General features: G+C 34.4%; 1 protein-coding gene across 3 annotated transcripts in view; it reads right to left on the bottom strand.

The window, feature by feature from the left end:
- SH3D19 (SH3 domain containing 19) overlaps positions 1–19,127 on the bottom strand; it is a 67,320-nt gene that overhangs the window by 26,940 nt on the left and 21,253 nt on the right. For 2 of the 3 annotated variants that reach the window (XM_088132763.1, XM_007437156.4), the window contains exons 3-8: positions 12,706–12,746; positions 8,683–8,723; positions 7,570–7,612; positions 6,317–6,464; positions 4,438–4,645; positions 2,235–3,209 (exon numbers count right to left, since the gene is read on the bottom strand). In XM_088132763.1, the coding sequence (XP_087988889.1) occupies positions 2,235–3,209; positions 4,438–4,645; positions 6,317–6,464; positions 7,570–7,612; positions 8,683–8,698 (1,390 nt within the window). In that variant the 5' untranslated portion in view covers positions 8,699–8,723; positions 12,706–12,746. The remainder of the gene's footprint in view (positions 1–2,234; positions 3,210–4,437; positions 4,646–6,316; positions 6,465–7,569; positions 7,613–8,682; positions 8,724–12,705; positions 12,747–19,127) is intronic. The other variant, XM_007437153.4, reaches the window with a different exon arrangement.

Raw genomic sequence — 19,127 nt, 5'->3', positions numbered from 1 at the left:
TTTTACTTGCCAACTCTCTCTCACAATGAAAGTTAAAGGGGAGGATGACAGGCCAGACATCCCACTGGAAGAGAGGTGGTGGCAACAGGAACTACAAAGCCAGTACCCCAGGGCAGGAGGTTGGGCCAGGGGGTGAAGACCAGAAAGTTTTGAGAGAGGATGTTTGAAATCTCCAGCCAACCACCCTATAAGCTCAGCCTGCTTGCTATCACATGGATCACAGCAAACAGGAAGAACTATTCTGATACTTATAGCTTTTTACTCCACAGCCAGTCATGTTGATGAGATGGAAATAACTACAGGAATAATGCCTGGTTTTAAATTCACAAGCCAGTTCTACAGCTTTTAAAGCAAATTGTAACCTTCATTCTTTGGTATCTAAATTAACCAGAGTTTCAATGGAAAATCAGTATTTTCAGTACCATTTTACTGTTGTACAAACAGTTGATCTATTTTAAAAAAAACTTTCTATAAACATTGTTAAACATAATGAGATTTCTCCTTTGACAGGACTTTTGCTATCCATGATGTATTGAAAATCTTCATAAATCAATATGTAAAACCGTATTTCTATTATACACAGATCTGCCCAGAAATAGCCTCTTGCACACAAATAGCTAACATTCTTGTGCTAAAAATTTACTAAGGCTAATAAACTAATGACTAGTTTAGACCAGCTAATTATTAGGATCAATATGTTCCACTTACATTTCTAGTAACAATAATTAGCTTATTAAATTTCAAAAGTGCTCACAGTGATTCCCAGCATGACAATCACCCTTGTAACAATTTGGATGTGAGATGTAAACTCATACACATATATTTATTTAGCTCTTCACCTCTCTGCTATACTAGCTCCTCAATACCGGGAAAATGTTAAAGTGTGATACCTCAAACTTAGTATTTTTTATGCAAGCCTTATTAAAGTCTATCAAAAAATAATTGAATTGAATTTCAGAAAATCAGCCATAAGCCATTTCCTGTTTCTTCTGTTCGATTACTAATTTTCAGTTCCATTTGTTGTAAAAGTACATTCTGAAGAAAGGTAATTCTGCCAGTATTTGAAACAACTAAAATTTCACAATGAAAAATGAAGGGAAGATCAAATATTTATAAACTTTAATGAGAAAGGAAGGATTTGGGAAATTGGAAAGCATATTATTATGAAATATACCAAGGCAAAAATGCACATGCTTATGCCCTGAAAATAATCTGAAAAAAGGTTAAGAATTTATTATTATACTGCATAGAATAATATATAATATTATGCAATACTATATATTGTCTTTCCCTCCCCTTCAGATTGCAAAATGGTAGAGGGGTTCCAGATAGATAAGCAAACAAAGGGGTAATAAAAATCATGATAGCACATCTACATTGAGTAGAACAGAAAGAACAACACAATTTATGGTAACATATACATACATACATGATAAACTTAAATAGAAGCACAAGAAAAATTAGATACATACGACAACACCTTATGTTATAAACCAGCTTCTATACTTTCTACAATACATACTTGAGCAAAATATTATGCTTGTTTGTACACTACAGCAGTATCAGTTCTAATGCATTAAGATGATCACTCAAGGGTCATACTTTATTTACATTTATACAGTATGTCAGTGCAAGCATGGAAAGGTAATTCTACACTGAAACATTTATAGAAGTTTCCTGCAATTTACATTCTCTTAGATGTGGCAATATTATTCTCAGAACAATGTATTCCTTTGTTGTAATTCAAGCAAAGGTTCCCTAAGAAATCAAAGATAAGGGGGGCCACTCCAGAGTACAGCTTCCTTAAGTTAAGCACACAAACCAATCCTGGCTGTAACTTGGAAGCCTATCTGGGGTCTTCAACATACTGTAATCCAAATTATAAGCATCTACCTTTATCACACTTCTGTTACCTTGGGATACATGGGTTTGAGGTATTGATAAATAAATCAAAATCCAGTCATCCTGCAAACCCTCTGTTTGGAAACTAAAGTCAAATACAAATAATATTTAATAGACATTGATTTGATACCATAGTTCTCAACTGGAAAACTGACCAGTACATCTGACCAAATTCATTACAGACACATTTACGTGTGCAGGTTACAAATGAATTTTGACTGATTTCATAGTTTTTACAAACATACTACTGTTGCTATTAAAAATGCACCTGCATATACTATATAACCTGAAACCATTTTTACAAAAAATCATTTTCTCTTTTTAAATCTTACCTGATTCTGACTGAGAAACTTCTTGAAGACCCCTGACTGCATTACAGGATAAAATATCATCATCAAAGCTGATCAGATCTTCTGCAGAACTAATATTTTGTGTTGGAGGTGCTACTACATTGCTTGAAAAACAGTCCACTGGGGATCTAAAGGCATTTGACTGGGCAGCTATGGAGAGTTTGGGAACAGTATTTGTTGGTTTCAGGGGACGCACAGGAAGAGAAGGACTTTCAAAAGAGACTGACTTCTTGGGAACAAGTGGCCTAGGAGCAGGAATGGGAAGTTTTCTCTGTCCATCAGTATTCTCCAAAGGTGACCTGCTTCCTGGATTAAGGAGCCCATTGCTGTTACTCTTTACACTCACTGATGTTGGTTTCTTTGGCAATTCAGGCTTGGTTATAATGTTGCTCCCAACTTCCTGAGATTGAAGGGGCTTCTCTTGGGAGACGACTTTTTGTTTATTTTCTGTCCAAGACTCCCACTCTCCTGATGCTCTGTTAACTCCTGGCTTTGGTGCCACCACAGGCTTTTTTGCACTAATTATAGATTTGGGGCCTAATGAGCGTGGAGATACTTCTGGTTTCTTGGTTAGTCCTGAAGTTTCAATGTTCCCTTGCATTTCAAACGATTTAATCCGTGATAATACATTACTTTGGTTCTTGTCTGTATCCATGCTGTCCAGTACTATATGACTGTCCCTAAGGTTATCATCTAATAGGAACATCAAATGATTGGATAAATCATCCTTTTCACTCCTTGACTGGCTTGTTTCTTCCTGATTGTTTGCTTGATTGTCTTTAGCCACAGGTTTCAGATTGCCTTTTGATCTTGGTTTTGGCACAGGACATATCACAGCATTAGACTTCTCCTGAGATGTCTGGTCGTCTAAGATAACTAAGAGTTGTTCATTTTGGGGAGGATTGCTGTTTAGCAGAGATGATGAAGGTCTAGGTGGCTTCTGAGAAGTATGTGTAACTGTAAAAAGTAATGTACGTATTCAATAGGTTTTACTGAAAGATTGCAACATCAAATAACCCATTAGACTAATCATTTTTTTAAATAAATATTGCATAAGGCCCCCAAGCAGTCATAGAATCAGTTCAATTCTCTGTAGAATATGATATCAGTGCTAAGAGCAAACAGATTATAAAATTATTTTAACATAAGAACCTACAGAAATTGTATATTGTGGTTGAGCATATTTTTGAAAGTATGCAAAAATTATCTCTTAAACTTTGGTCACTATCTGCTAAAATAACTGTGCTATAAACACCAATAAAATATGTTTCAGAAGTACTTTTACCTATATGCAAATATAACTGATTAAACAGATAATTCATTCATAAGCTAAGATTTATCTAATTTGGTAACAGCTTTAATTAGGCTATATCTTAACTAAGCATATTTATATATTTTTTCCTTCTATATCTTAACTGGATAGAACTTTGAAATTAATTGTCTATGTATTAATAGTTTAGTTGCTGGTAAATAGTTTGTGTAAATAAGATTCTATAGGCATTTTTGGTCACTTCAATCACCCTAATAGACTCTATATAAGTAGCACTGGTGGGTTGTTTTATTGTAGGATAGGAGATGTGTTGTAGGTGGGGGGTTTTTATGATGTATTGATGTGTATAGCTTCAGGAGTCATTTGACTGGTGCAATATAGAAATTTTGTTAATAAATAAATAAGGATTACTATAGATTTCTTTCTACCAGAAAAATCTATTTGCAAGTATGTTCTTTGCAATACTCTTTGGCTAAATGTTTGTTCACTGCTATAAGTAGTTGGAAAATTATTTTCAGTTCATAAGGAGTTTGGAATTTCAAGTTTGGATACTATGGGCAAGAAAGATATTTTCCCCAAAGTCACATTTTATAGCTTGTTTTTTTGTTATATATACACACACACATACACACACACATTTATAACTTCTGAAAAGAATGCTTCAATTATATTGTCCAACATTTTTAACTTTCCTGAATTCAACATTTAATTGTGTGACTATGCCCTGGTAACATATATTACATTCATAAATTATGCCATCTTATTTTGATCACCAGACTTTTGTGTCAATCAACAAAAATAATTGCTGAAATCAATTCAACATATAACTCGTACAACACATCTATCAAAAGAAAAACTTATTCTAACCAATAAATCCTTTTAAACATCAACAAACTAAAATTAATAGGAATATACCTGGAGTATTTTTGCATTCAGAGAGAATAGACAGATTATTTTTCACATTTATTCCTGGCAAATTGCTGATTATCTGTTCTGGAAAGTCAGTCTGTGTTGAAGATGTAGTAGTACATCTAGAATTAGCAGCACAGGCAGCATTATTACTGCTGGCTGGGATGATTTGTACTTGATTGATTTCTTTGATTACCTGCTCATATGAAGGCGGCTGCAAAATAAAAATACCAAATGTACATGACATCATTCATTATAAAAATACAGCATTTGTGAATATACAAAATTCTAGTCCATGTCCTAAATGCTTTTTTAAATAGTAATGTTATTAAAAATTACAACTACAATGATAAAAAAACTAATACAAACTAAAAAAAGAAAAGAATAAAAAGAAAAAATAGAAGGTGCAGAAAAGAAAAAGAAAATAGAAAGAAAAAATAAGAACATAGTAAAGAAAAAGAAAAAAATGAAGAAATGACTTCCTCCATCACAAATATAAACAATTTTAGTAACTTATCACCTTTTCTTAAAATACAACAATGATCTCTTCTTCCCATATCTTATCTCTTATCTATAAACAAATCCTTAAAACCTCGTCATTTCAGTCCTGATGTGAGCAAATATTCATTAAGGGTTACCAGAGATAACAACATATCTATTTTAACCTGGGTCAAATAAACCAACTTTATATTCTTTCCTTTTACTTCTAACAATCTTGATCTTTAGTCCCTTCAAATAATGTCCTAGAACTTGGATTTCTTTTCATTTTTTCTTTGCCCCTTCTCTCAAAATTCTTCAAAGCTTTTACAAGCCCCTTTTGTAAATCCAATATAGGAGAATTACCCAGGTCACTGTCTTGAAAACCAAGAGAGTTATTTGTATATCCCTTTTAATTATTAAGATATCAGCCAGTTTCTTTTGTACATCCAGCGTAGCATCTTTTTCCATATCATTCTTGTTTCTTGTCATTTTAAATCCACTTTCAGATCAGTCTCAGTCTGATCCAGTAAAACTTGTTCCTCTTCCATAACATCTTTTAAACAGTCTATCTAAAGAGGCAGACACTCTTAAAATTAACTTCTGGGTCCATTGTTCAAAAATATCATTCAATATGTCCAACATTAAAATAGTTTGCTCCATTCTGTATTAGTAAGTCAAATTTAAGTGTTCTTCTCCTTTAAGTGTAATCTTTAGTTCCATCTGGTTCCCTCTAGTGTCCAACCTTCAAAGTTCCATCCTATCATTTTTTTAAAAATCAAAATAAAAGCATTTTCCCATGAGAAGGAGTCTTATAATTAATTCCAAAATCTTATTTCAAATTCATATGGACCCTTAGCCAGTTTGTAACTTTCTTAAATCAAAGTTCTAGTCACCCTTTTGCTGTTTATCTCAGAAAAAAAAATTAAGTCCTTAAACTTGTATTTAAAACTTCCTTCACTAAGGATTGAAGTAAACTCACCTGGTACTGTAAAACTTGTCAATCCAAAGGTTCCTAGTAGCTGAAAATCAGTTAACAAGCAATTTCCAAAAGTGATTAGAAAAGCAAGCATGCAAACTTAGTGCCCTTTTGAATGTGCTGACTGCAATTTGAGCAAGGTGGCTATTCCCTCGTCTCCCAGAGCTCTAAACATGCCAGAGAGGTGAGGAGCAACTGCTTGGAGCACTTGTGGGAGATCTGAAGAGGATCAGATCCTCTGGAGAGGAATTATTGAAGAGCCGGCCTACTCACCCGCTCTTCATTCTGCCACAGTTCCCTCCCCTGAAGTGACCGTCCTTGTCCTAAATGCTGATAACAATGAATTCTGATACTCATGTTATTTCACTATATTATAGTGCTCAAGCAAACATCAACTTGAACCAAGGGTGAAATCCTGTGCTTCCTCACCTCAGCTGGAACAAGTTCACTGGCTCTCCAAGGTGTCTGGCTATGAGTTGACTGGAATACTAGCCCTTGTTGAGGGACACGATTTCCACCTGGAAACCAGGAGGATGGTCCAAGTGGCTCAGCTGCAACTATTGTGATTTCCGGGCGTCTGGATGGGAAAAAAGAAGACCAAATTCAGCAGTTCATGATTATAAAGTATTTTGGAAAGTTACTGGGCTTTTTTAATTCAATTGCTGAGCAACACTTTTTCTCATTCTTCAGTGGGACACTTCTGCCCATAGATATTAATAAGTCCATTTATGTTTCTGTTGCCTGTCATTTAGATAACCTTATCTTTGAATATTAATATCTAAGAGGCCAGTAAAATCCCCAAAATTGTTACAACTGGCAAGAATTCAATATTTGAACTCTTGAAATATACACATAGATTTGCTCTAAACCATCAGCCAATACACTTTTGGGCACCTAAGGACATGAATTGCCATAAACTAGAAAATGCTGTAGAGTCCACAAAAACACTGTAGTATCTTGGATGTCCAATTTCAACAGGCCTGATTCCATTGCTTTGTAATCACAGCATCTGTGTATATAACATATCCATTCTCCCTGGCCACTTTCCCCAATATTTTGGAAAATGATAAAGATACATCTCTTCTATCAAGGTTTTACTTGTTTATTTATTCTAATGTTTAATGTCAATGTTCATTTTAATTGTATTGTTAGTTTAACTTACATTGTAATGTTTTTAATCACCATATGCTATCTTGATTGTTGAAGAAGCAGAAAGGCAGGAAAGCAATTAAATAAATCAAGGAACAAAGTACTTGAAACAGTACTAGTTCTTTCCATCCTAAACCTCTTTTTCAGTTACTGTGGTCCACTGAATACGCCGCAAGAGAGAAGATAGATTTTAAAATACAATTTCCAAAGCCAACACATTTTAAAAACTATTAATTCTGTCTCATTTTTAAAACTCTTAATTCCCTCCCAACCTCCCATCCCAATCTGCTATCAGAAATCCAAAGTTTTCCACTGAGTTTTGAAACTGTGATCTTGGGAGCTTGAAAGTCTGCATAAGAGAGTCTGGACTGTCCTTCCTGGCTTAAAAGAGATATAGAACAGGGATGCGCGCATGTAATAAAAGATACCCGATGGCAGTGATAGCAACATTTTCATTTATATCTGGTAAGTCACCTCTCACACTTGTTTTATTAATAGGAAAATTACAAATGAAGGAGCAATGATTATCATACCTTCTTTCTCTTTGCTGTTCACTGTGATAAGATGTCCGAGAAGCTAATTTTAAAAAAAAAAGGTAAACTATTAATTTTTAACCACTGCTAATATAACATTTAATTTTTTGTTTCTCAAAATTCTTCACGAATGATTACTGTCTATAGGTGATTATCATAAAAATCATTCATTAAATTCATGATTAAATTCAAAACACAAACTTCAGATTTGATCAGCATCTTCTTTTGACTCTGGGGTTAAAAAAATTTCATGAAACATACCTTATAGCTCAAAAGACAACATATAGAGAATACAAAATTAGTCCCACAGTATTAAAATATAAGTATGTGTGTTTGATTTATTAAGGTCTTTAAAAAAGCTCTGATGAACTTAAAAGTTCATATACTGCATACCTTTTGAGTTTATAAATGAGTTCATTTTAGTACAAAGGCAAAAAGTCTGGTTTGCAAAATATCCACACAGTGAATTAAACCATATGGACCTTGACTTAGCATTATTAAGTGAACCACTTCTGCTTTATAGATCAGAAATTACTTACTTAGTGATCTATCATCAGATTTATTCATCAGATTTTTGTGCCCCCAATTTTACTACAAATTGAGTTAGTGTGAATTTTCAATAACTATGCTTTAAATGGCTTAGCATGATGTGTGAACCCACAGTGTGTGATGGATTCTATCAATTTTTCCGACTTTCTTCACATCCCCATTGATGTCTGTGCTTTCAAATAATAAGGAAAAAGTGGAATAGACATTTCCAGTAAGTGATTCCATAATTCCATGCAAAGCTCCAGTATGATTCAGGCAATATTACCACTAATAAAAAATTAATGCTTATCTTAGGTAGTTATATTTTAACACATTTTATAATGCAAAATGAACTACATATGTTCTCATTATATATCTTATTAGCATAACTGAAGTTGTATTTGAATGAAATCATTTGCATTTATCTTATATAATTAAAACAATAAGAAATTAGCCAGAAAGAATGTTCTCCAGATATATGATTTAGCAGAAAATCTTGTTTGCTTACACAGCTGCAAATTATCCTAATTACACCATTGTAAATTCATAGCAAAGCACCAGGTGGGGAAGGGAGAAAAGACATACCTCTTCTACGGGGCATATTTGATGTGCACTATTCATGAGTGCTAAAGGAAAAAAAGAAGGGTTACAGCAAAAGAAGATAAAGGAGGAGGGAAAAAGAACAAACCAAGTGAACAGTAAAGATCCATTAGACTGTCTTTGTTAGTCAGATATCATAGTATTTTTTCCCCCACAAAATGAATGCTGGCAGTGTTTTAAATGCCTGTTTTAAAATTGGGAAGAAATTCAAATTTGGCTTTAAAAAGAAAAAAAATAACCAACAGCTTTATACTGTATCTGTTCAAACAGCAGAATTAAACAGTTTCCTTATTTTAAAGTTGTTAGTACACAAAAATGGTTTTGTTTTCTGACTATTCAACACTGCTGTATTAATTGGAGACAGTATAATTACTCAAAATTTCCATGTTCTACAATGGCAAGATGTTTCTACTTCTCTGTCTTAGTAAATGTCAGTTTTGCAACAGATGTTAATGCTTCTGTATTACTGGCTTTTTCTGTGACAAATGCATATTACTTTCATGCTCTTCTTCAGACAGATTTATCTTTGAGAAACAGAATCTCTCTCCTGGTTTTGTCTTAATCTAACACTGATTTTAAAAGATAAAGGCTCATGATACTTCATTAAAAGCTGTACACTTCCTTTAGGAATCAACCTTAACTCAGAAAACTTTCAGTCAAGTTCCAGAGAGCATCATGCATAAATAAAAATAATTTCTGTTTGTAAACAAAATTTCCTTTTTCATTTTAGTCATTGGGCTCAACTGAAGTTGCAGTAGAGAATTTCTTGACTTTAAAGAGATCTCTGCAGTGAGATGAGGATCTCTAGTGCATTAGATTGTTATGCTAGATGTGGGGAGATCCAGCTTCAAATCCCATTCAGCCTTGGGGACATTAAGCCACTCAATATCTATTAGTGTAATCTATCTAATCTAATGATATATAATAATGTTATTTTTTTCCCCAGGGATATGGAACTATCCTCACTGATACTTAATAAATCTCAAACAATTCCTTTTACATACATACTTTTCCCTTTCACTCACATCCTATTCAACTTTCCAAACAAAACTGTTGTAAGCATGCATGCAGTAATTTTGTGCATCCCTTTGTAAAAGCTATCAGCTATTCACAGTAACATTCCTATAAATGTATGTGTGTGTGTGTGTGTGTGTGTGTGTGTGTGTGTGTGGTGTCTACATACTTATATATGAGTATGAGAACTCTAGGGAAAACTGCTGTAAACTCACCAACATTTCAGAGATACTGTCTGAACTACTGCATTCTGGAAGAGATCATAATGCATTAGTCTATTTTAGATGAACTCATGAAATGCTGTCTTGTTAAAGATTTCATTGGAAATAATTGGGTATCCTTGTGCATAGAGAGAAAGTGAGTGAGCAAGAAAATGCTTGCTTGTAGATAAATCACCCATGAAGGAAAACATTCCTTCTATTTTAAACAAAAAGAAACAAGTACAGAGTGAGGGGTATAGCAAATTTCAACACATGTTTACACAACCAGTGTGTTCAGTGGGACTAAATAGGAAAAACATACAGAAAGGGAAGGAGATGGAGATGGAGAAAAGTACCATCACAGATAACAAAATTAAAAACTTCTATGCACTCTGGAAAAGGCTTTTATACTTCCAATATATGTATGTGTGTGTGTGTGTGTGTGTGTGTGTGTGTGTGTGTGTATATATAGAAATATTATTCCAATTAAGGGAAAGCATGAAAGATAAACATTAATTAATTAATGTAATTAATAGTTGTCGCAGCTCCTAAAAATGTCTTCTGAAAAAATACTCTTAATCTTACAAAATGTTAGTTCCTCTCTTTAGAACCCCCCCAAAAAAGTTGGGGAAAAGTTACTTTGATTTGAAAGCTGGAAAAATACTCATATGAAACATGAAAAGTAAGTTTAGTAAAATAGTGTAATATATATATAAGTGACAATTCCACATAAATATTAATGTTAGTTTGCAGTAAAAGGAATGAAAGAATTTGAGGAAGATGCTTAAGAATGAAGGGATGAAAAAGGAAGTGAAACAGTATCACTTTATCAGACTCAATTTAATCCGCCATCTATTTATAATTAACTAGAATGTCATAAATAATTTACTATGAAGTTTGAATTAATATAGTCATTTTTTTTTTTAATCTGCGCTCAGTCGTTACCGACTCTGCAGTGACTGCTTGGATGAGTCCTTGCAGTTTTCAAGGCAAGGTGTTTTGGAAGTGGTTTGCCAGAGCCTCCTTCCTAGAGCAGAGCCCAGCTGGCGAGCGCAGGAGGCGGGGTTTCCGTTGCTTCGCGCCCTTTTCGGGCGCGCACGGTTTTTTGCGCTTACCAGCAACTGCTCCCGACTCCTTTTTGCAAGGCGCTGCCAGCATTTTTCCTCCCACCAGAGTGAGAGTACTCATTTATCTACTCACGTGAGTTTTCGAACTGTTGGGTTTACAGGAACTGGGGAGGAAACAGGAGCTCATACTTTTTCAAATACTCTTATTTTTCAGTTATTACAATGCAAAGAATAGTATGAAAGTTGGCCTTGTCAAAGACTCAATGACTTTTGAGCCATCAGCCATTCCATCTTGCTAAGGTCCTAACCCTTACAGTTTTCAGACCCTGGATCAATACATCACATCTCCCAAGCAGCCTGAGGTAGATATGTGGCTGTGCTCCCTAGAAAGAGCTGGTGCACAATTTGAGAGTCCTCCAGGACTATTAATAAAGCGTACAATTCTTGACTGATTATGAGAAGGTTATGTTATTAAGATGTGGTTATCAACTGATATTTATTTGCTGATGCTATTATATAAGTTGTTGATATTATAAATAAACTGATATTTATTCATTTGCTGACAGTATTATATAAGCTACTGATATTGTAAGCTGCTCAGATTTGTACCGACTAAAGTGGCATAAAAATACCAGAAATAAATAAATCTCTCCAGCTACACAAATAACTCTATCCAAGGTCAAATGAATACTAATAAAATCCTGCTATACCATATCACAGTATAATTTTACAGCCACTAAATACAATGATGCGCTTATAGGTTCACCTAAAAAATAAATAGGATATTATTCTGTCATTTATTAGATAGAAGAAGCGAGAACCAGACTCTTTTCCTCTGGATTCTGGTTCAATAGTGATCCTGTAGTACATCTTCTATCAGACTGCTTCTAATTCTGGTTCAGAATTAACATTAAACCATATCTCAGCATTACAGTAACAAGCCATAGCAGGTTTTGGAATAATCATTCTCTTCTTCCTTTACAAAGAGAATTCTTGAAAAAGTTTGTTTTAGATTAACCATAAATTTCCTCATCATCCAAATTCAGAGAAATGTTGGCCAATTTCTTGTTATAATTTATGACAGTGACTTGTTCAGAACAACCAACTGTTGTTCTGATTGGAATGGAAATCAGACAATATGCTAACCTGCAGATAATATAAAACAGAACTTCTGATGCCTTTCTTGCTGACTTGCTGGGGAAAAAAATGAGAAATACAAGCCCAGGCTGCTTCTGGTTTTATGCAGTGACTAAATAAAACATTGTAATTCAGCTCAAGTTTTTATACTAGAAAATGATAGTAAAATATAAGCAAAGAAATAAATCTAAAATAATCTGCCTTATCAACATTTTTTTTCTATAAACAGGTGTATTGGGTGGGACGGGAACAACTAGTCTGAATAAGACATTCATTTTTTTGTCAAAAGTATGTCGTACATAATTACATAATTTTGATGAATTATCATGAATTCAACTTAAAAGAACTCAAAAAGATCAATTTTATCTGTTGAACTAAACAAGAATCAGCTCATGTAAAATGATGATAATCAGCCCTGGAATGTGAAATATCTATGATATAAAGTACAGATAAGAAACATAATGCATCTGCAATGGTTAAGCCACTTAAAACTAAAGCATTTTCAGTCTGTTTAATGAAAATGTTAATAAACATTTATTCATCATTTCTGCATTCATCAGGTAGATATGACAGTCCAAAAATCTACTTACTTCTCTTGATTGCTGCTTTAATGGATGACAGGGGACCTTGGCTTTAAAAATGAAGGACAGAACAAAAATATCATTATACTTTGTACAAAAAGACAGATAATTTCGGGAATTACTATAAAAACATCACACAGTCACTGTAAAATACTGTGTCACAATCAGTATTAATCTGCTAATTTTCTTTTGTAGCTGAATGAAATCACAATCAGATTCTATAAAACTTAGTCTTAAAATAAAGTAATCATTCTCATTCTAATGAAAATCAGGATTAGCGTTAGGGTTAGGGTTAGATACTCCTAATCCTAACCCTAACACTTACAATCATCAACTTAAAAAAAAAAAGGTTACTTGTTTTGTGCTACACAGCAAAATTCATAGTACAATTGCATAAACAAATGTGAAGAACAGACACACACAGAGACAAAACATCCATGTTACTGTGCTTTAAAAAACTAATAAACTTAGTTGGTACTGCCTATGAACCTATCTTGGCATTAAGATCAGGAGAAGCTGCCTCGTTAAATATATTTTCCTGTTTGTCAAGTATAGAGACAGCTTTCTGCAGTCTCACTTCCAAGCTATGAAATGCCCTTTAGTGCCTACAATTTCTATCTTCAAGAAAGGACTTAAGATGTTCTTCTTTATTTCAGCCTGTTCAGTTTTATTGACTGAAGAAATGACTGCCTTAGTGCAGTCACTGACCAAAATAATGTATAGTTTTAGAAGTAGGATTGCAGATCTCCTATAATTGAAATACAAGAGTTTCTGTAAAATTACAATAAATAAAAGTATATGTAATAGCAGGACAATTAATAAAACACATAAAGGAAAACAGAAAGTTAAAAATGTGTGTGGTTTTAAGATCCCCAAAAGCTGGTCATTTAATTTGATAAAGTACTGTATCTATTAATGCTGTAATTAATTAGTAGTTAAGCACTAAAATACTATTTTAATATGCCACTAATTTTATATACAGCTAAAATTTAAAATTTAAACACGAGTATATTTAAAGTTAAGTTCTAAGCGGCATAGGCAGGACACTGAGATTTCTGGTGGCTGAAGTCCACAGAATACAATGTTAACTCATATATATATTTGAGCTTTTCTCTCATTCCCTCTCTTTCTACCTTTTTATCCTGAATATATTTCACATTACCCAGAAGATGTAAAAGCTGCCATCTTCAAATAAATTGATCTATATAATTTTATTGACCTTGTGGTAGTGGAGTCTAATCACAAACAGATCACTTCATATATTATGAGAATGAGACAGGACAGAAAAAAGCTATCTTTATATATCAGGTTATATGCTACCCCAGAACGAGAGACAACAGGAATGTCAACAGACTATTTTCTTCAAACCCATTGTGCACTTTCTAAAAGTGCCTAGATAGCTGCTGTACTAAAACAAAAATCCTGATCACATCTTATATTCTTAAAACTGTCTATGAAAATATCACATTTTCAACTGACACAAGAATTTTTTCTTAATTTTCCTACTTATAAAAGAACCCTTTTTACTTCCTACTTTCCCACCCATGCCACCATACCACTTCAGAGGCCTCACTGGTCTTTTCTAGCCATCAAGAGAGGCAACCATTCTCACTTTACAGCTTCTAACCTTTTTATAAGTCTGAGCTGACTTGATCAGCTGCTCCAGAAGTGAAGACAAACAATAAGAGTGTCCCTTGTGGACTCTGTGTGTGTTTTCTACTATGATTTTGAAAATTCTTGCTCTGAGTAGGAAGAAATAACCCCTTCAATGTCAAGGAGGAAATACAGGGAACTGAGAAGAATATTTTTGTAGGAACTGCTAAATTGGGGAAAATGAATTTTTTGTAGGCATTATAAAATCTATCAAAGGTGATAGAATTAGTTTCTAAAAAGATGCTTACAAAGAACCTTTACTTTTTGCCACCTATTGTCAACAACAACATATGTTCCATCATTGTTGTTTTCCCTAAGCTCTTAATTCCCTAGCACAAGCCAGAATACAGGAAGAAAACTTCATGAAAGCATCTGCAATTGTTCATATAACAGAGAAGGCTAAAAAAATGAGTAACAGCTATCTAATTCTGTTGTCTTACACAGGAGTGAATCACTGCTGGTTTTCTGGATCTTCAGCAGTTACTCATTTCAAATCATTACTGTGAGTATAAATAATGATGAATTATCCTTCACCCAGATTAGTTTTGTTCTTAAACACTAGCTCTCCCAGATGGGCTGATCAGTTTGGGGTTTCAACATAATATTAAGGTACAACCCTATCCATTTCAACACTGTACAGCAATGGGATAAAAACATTAAATTACATCATTGGGTGTTACATATGCACAACACAACAAAAGTGAAGATAGGATAGCAACAGATATATTGAAAGCATTAATGCTATCAAACAAATGTATCTGGAAATAAGCTTTTGTGGATCAGAGTCTAAACAATTTTAACACTTAAGACTTCACACTTAAGTCTTTAAGAGCCAGAAAACTCATTCTTGCTTTCCTTCTAGATTTTGAGCTATAGATAATTTTAAGTTGATCAAATCTTTACAAAAGGAAGATTCTCTTCTACAAAAACATTATCTCTCTGCTCAGTAACAGCTTGTTCCACATTCTTGCTGACTCAAGTGAGTTACACCCTTTGTACTTTGAAGTAGAAACTTGTAAGAGTGGCCATTTATGAATATGCAGTGTACAGACGTTCTAAATTAGTGTGATACAACCACACATCTTCTAAACTTGCCTTTCCAAATGCAGTAATATAGTATGCAGAGCTGTAGTAACAAAATACTGAATCCTGTCTCTGACTACATTTCTACTACACTACATTTCTACAGTACTTCTCTACTACTGAAGAGAACAATACTTACATATTGAGAACAATACTTATGTCAAAATCCTCTTACGTCTTAACTTGAGATGCACTCATGAAATACAATCATTTTTTTAAAGTGCTGGCCATATTTAACTTCATCTGAATATATAGTATGCAAAGGGCAATCTCTAAGGCAGCCAGAAATCTTTTAGACTAAAATGATGCTACACCTAATAGGTGCATCCATTTGGGGGGGAGGGGGATTATGGCAATTCCCATTATCCTTTAAAAGATTTAAAATAAGTGTATTAAGAAATAACTCATTCGTTTTCAGCCTTTAAACTCTCCTGCAACTGTCCCTCAAAAGGCTGGACTAATCTGTCTTACTCCCAGTATTGTAACTATGTCATTGAATACGTATCCTGTAGCTTTCAGGGGCTGGAAACCATTTTTTTTAAATGTGTGCCACACCCCAGCAGAAACATTGTCCAATCCTGATTTAAAGGGCTACTTTTAAGTCATGTGCCAATGCCTATACAACTACACGCCTCAGTGACTTGCCAGAAGAAACTCACTATAGAATTATTTCACCATTCAGAGCCTGGTAGAAGTTCAAATTATCATCCAAGTACCATATTGTTCAAACTGATTCTTTTATCTCTAGCAGCCTCTCTTCTACTAATAGAAGGAAGATCAAATAAATAGAATTTAGGGAACTTTTATTTTCAGAGCTCAGGTTGAACCTATCAGTTCTCCTGATTTTGCCAAAACTCACTGAGCCCTCACAGTCTGTGTTTGTAATTGTATTACTGATCTTGAGCAGCAGTTATCATTCTTACATCTTTCTTTTTGCTAGGGTATTCGTCACATTCCTAGATTTTATTCAGTCTAAGACTGATGCAGGATTCACTGTAGGTTTATCATCTAGCACTGAACTCGTCTCCAGGAACAGAATGTCTTGAAAGAGTCCATAATGTCAAGAAAGGAAAGTGCAAACTCTGGATGATCAGTAGGCAGCAGCAAGGAGGTGCCTAGCATTCTATTTCTTCGTTGTCATTTAGCGGTTGTCCAGCAACAAACAACTTGGTGGGATTATAAAAGGTTGCAAATTTAAATTAATAGATAAACTCTTTTACTCTGTAAATTTCTGGGCCTCTCAGTACATTTGACATTTTGAAAGCTGTTGTCAGGGAGGAGGGGGAGGGGGAGGCGGAGGGGGGAGGAGGCGGAGGAAGCGGAGGCCCTGTCCATCCAAAGATGATCTCCAAATTTGTGGTGTCAGAAGGTATACTGGTGAGGTTGTTTCTTGTCACTTTCCCTAATCTTCCAAGTTAATCATCATCTCCTCCACAAAGCAACAACATCTCCACAAAGATCTTTGGATCCTGAACTTAGATTATATAAGTAGCGACTACAGAATGAGTGTATTCAACTTGTTTTCCAGAGCTGCTAGAAATATTGGCAACTTTCAGTTCTCTCTGCAGCTCCTATTTGTGAAGCACTCCTAGATCATATTGTACAGCAATACATATCAAGGCATGTCCAGACCAAAACCAACACAAATCCAACACCGTGATTTACCAATAGCCAAGGCAAATGCTAAACAGATACCAAAAGATTCACTTGGAAGACACCTGATCAAGTTACCCAAGGTTATTAATTGTTCCATTTCAATCTCTCTGGTATCTCAGGAAATTTCTCAGTAAATGTCGTCAAAGATTATATTCCTGATAGGTTTAGCCAGCTAAGTCTGGTAAATTCAGTTAGCAAAGCTACTGTTTTGCTTTATTTTTAGGACCATTTCTGACTCCAGTATACTAGCTACTTTAATAAACATACTGTGCTGGAAATTGGAATTGATAAAATATAGTGGCCTGGTGTAGTATAGTATATACATTTATTTGCAACCATAGGTTTTAGCAAAATTCATATAAAATTACAACAATCCATATCAGTTCAATACATCCCCTCTAATAGGGGTAATAGCACTATCTGTCAACGTCTGCTTTCATATCTTCCTTGCAACCATTGCAAACAATGGAACTTGTTTTGTTACATGTTCATCTATATCAGTCAACAGAAAATACATTTTTTTTCTAAGTTAGGCTGATTCAGTTGTATTAACAAAGGCATGATGAATCTAGCTCTAGGTTCTGATATAATTTGCAATGTAATAAATAATTATTCAGATCTTCCACCTGTGAGTTATTACAAATGCATAAATGATAGGTAGTTGGTAATCCTTTATATCTTCCATCCAAATAGACTGTTGGCATTGTTTGAAAATGAAGTTATGTGAAACCTTGTCTCAGGGAATGGGATGTAAGAGACTAAATAATATGACATTCCTTGTCCATTTTACCAATTTCTTTTCTACAGAGGCAATTCTTAGATCTGAATATTCATGTGTTTAGGCTGAAGTTTGTTAACTGTTGTAAAACATATTAGGGGTGATTTCTAAAGTATATGACAAAGGGCTCTCGCAGCCAGTCCTATTTCACATTGTTGGAGGTATGAATGCCCTGGTCTGTCACACAGATATTTAAAGCTTTTTCTTTTTTGCCTAAGTAACACAATACTCCTCAGTCTGGTGCATTTTTATAAGCTTGATTTAACTCTGAATTTCCTACTGCACACCTTCAACTGAGTTTGAGTAATAATTATAAAGTATCTGTAATGGTATGTGGGAATGACCTTGGGAGATGGGGGGCAGAGATGCTGCCTAGGGAACAATCAGATAAGAGGGGGGAGCCCTCAGCTACACAATGGGCACAGAAAGAAACTAAGGAAGGATCCTTAACTTCTCAGGCTATAAAAAGAGACAGCAGGAGATCTGTACTTTCAGACTTGCAAGATTCTGTTAATGCAGCATTACAATAAAGTAGAATTAACTCATCTGGTCATGTTTTCTGTCTGGTCTACCTAAGAAGGCTGACAATATCTTACATAAGAAACAGGCAAATTAAAACTTTTATATCAACTCACGGTATGCACTAACAAAGTCAAGTAAAGTAATTACTAAATTCCTTGCATGTGGAGGTCTGGTTAATAAGCACTGAAGATGAAACTAGAACCAATCCTCATAAACCAAGACATAACATTACCTTTGGATATAAAACAAATGTGCTGTTGGCACCTATAGTCCTTGTATTAAAAAAAGAAATAATATTAGTGCCTACAGCAGATTAAACTAGTCATAGGGTTGGGCAACCTATGGCCGGCCCTACAGCCACAACTGCCCTTAGTTAAATTACATAAGACCTTGTCTTAATTTCAAAAACATTTCCAACCTTGAAATGAGACGAAACTGCAACACTTTTTAGCAATAATATCTTAAGAGGGCTCCGTGTTCAGTAGTCTAAAACAAACAGAATGCTTAATGGGCAGAAAACATTGTCTAACAATCAAATCAGATTATACCCCTTTCATGTTTCCTTGCATAAAAAATTAAATTTTTCCATTTGCTGGTTAATTGATAAGTGATATCCATGGGCAAGCACACTTAGCAATTTATATAAAAACACCTATGAAACACACTTTGCCATTACCAATATATTATTGTCACAATTTTCAAGTGAACTGTATCTCTGCCTTCCTTATTTATGATCTGT

The sequence above is a fragment of the Python bivittatus genome, unplaced genomic scaffold (genome assembly GCF_059951505.1).
Source record: "Python bivittatus isolate LINGU-HERP-01145 unplaced genomic scaffold, Pbiv_v1 ctg000070_np1212, whole genome shotgun sequence".
NCBI classification, from domain to species: Eukaryota; Metazoa; Chordata; class Lepidosauria; order Squamata; family Pythonidae; genus Python; species Python bivittatus.
Note: the sequence above shows the minus strand (reverse complement) of the source record. Positions and strands in the feature narration are given on the sequence as shown.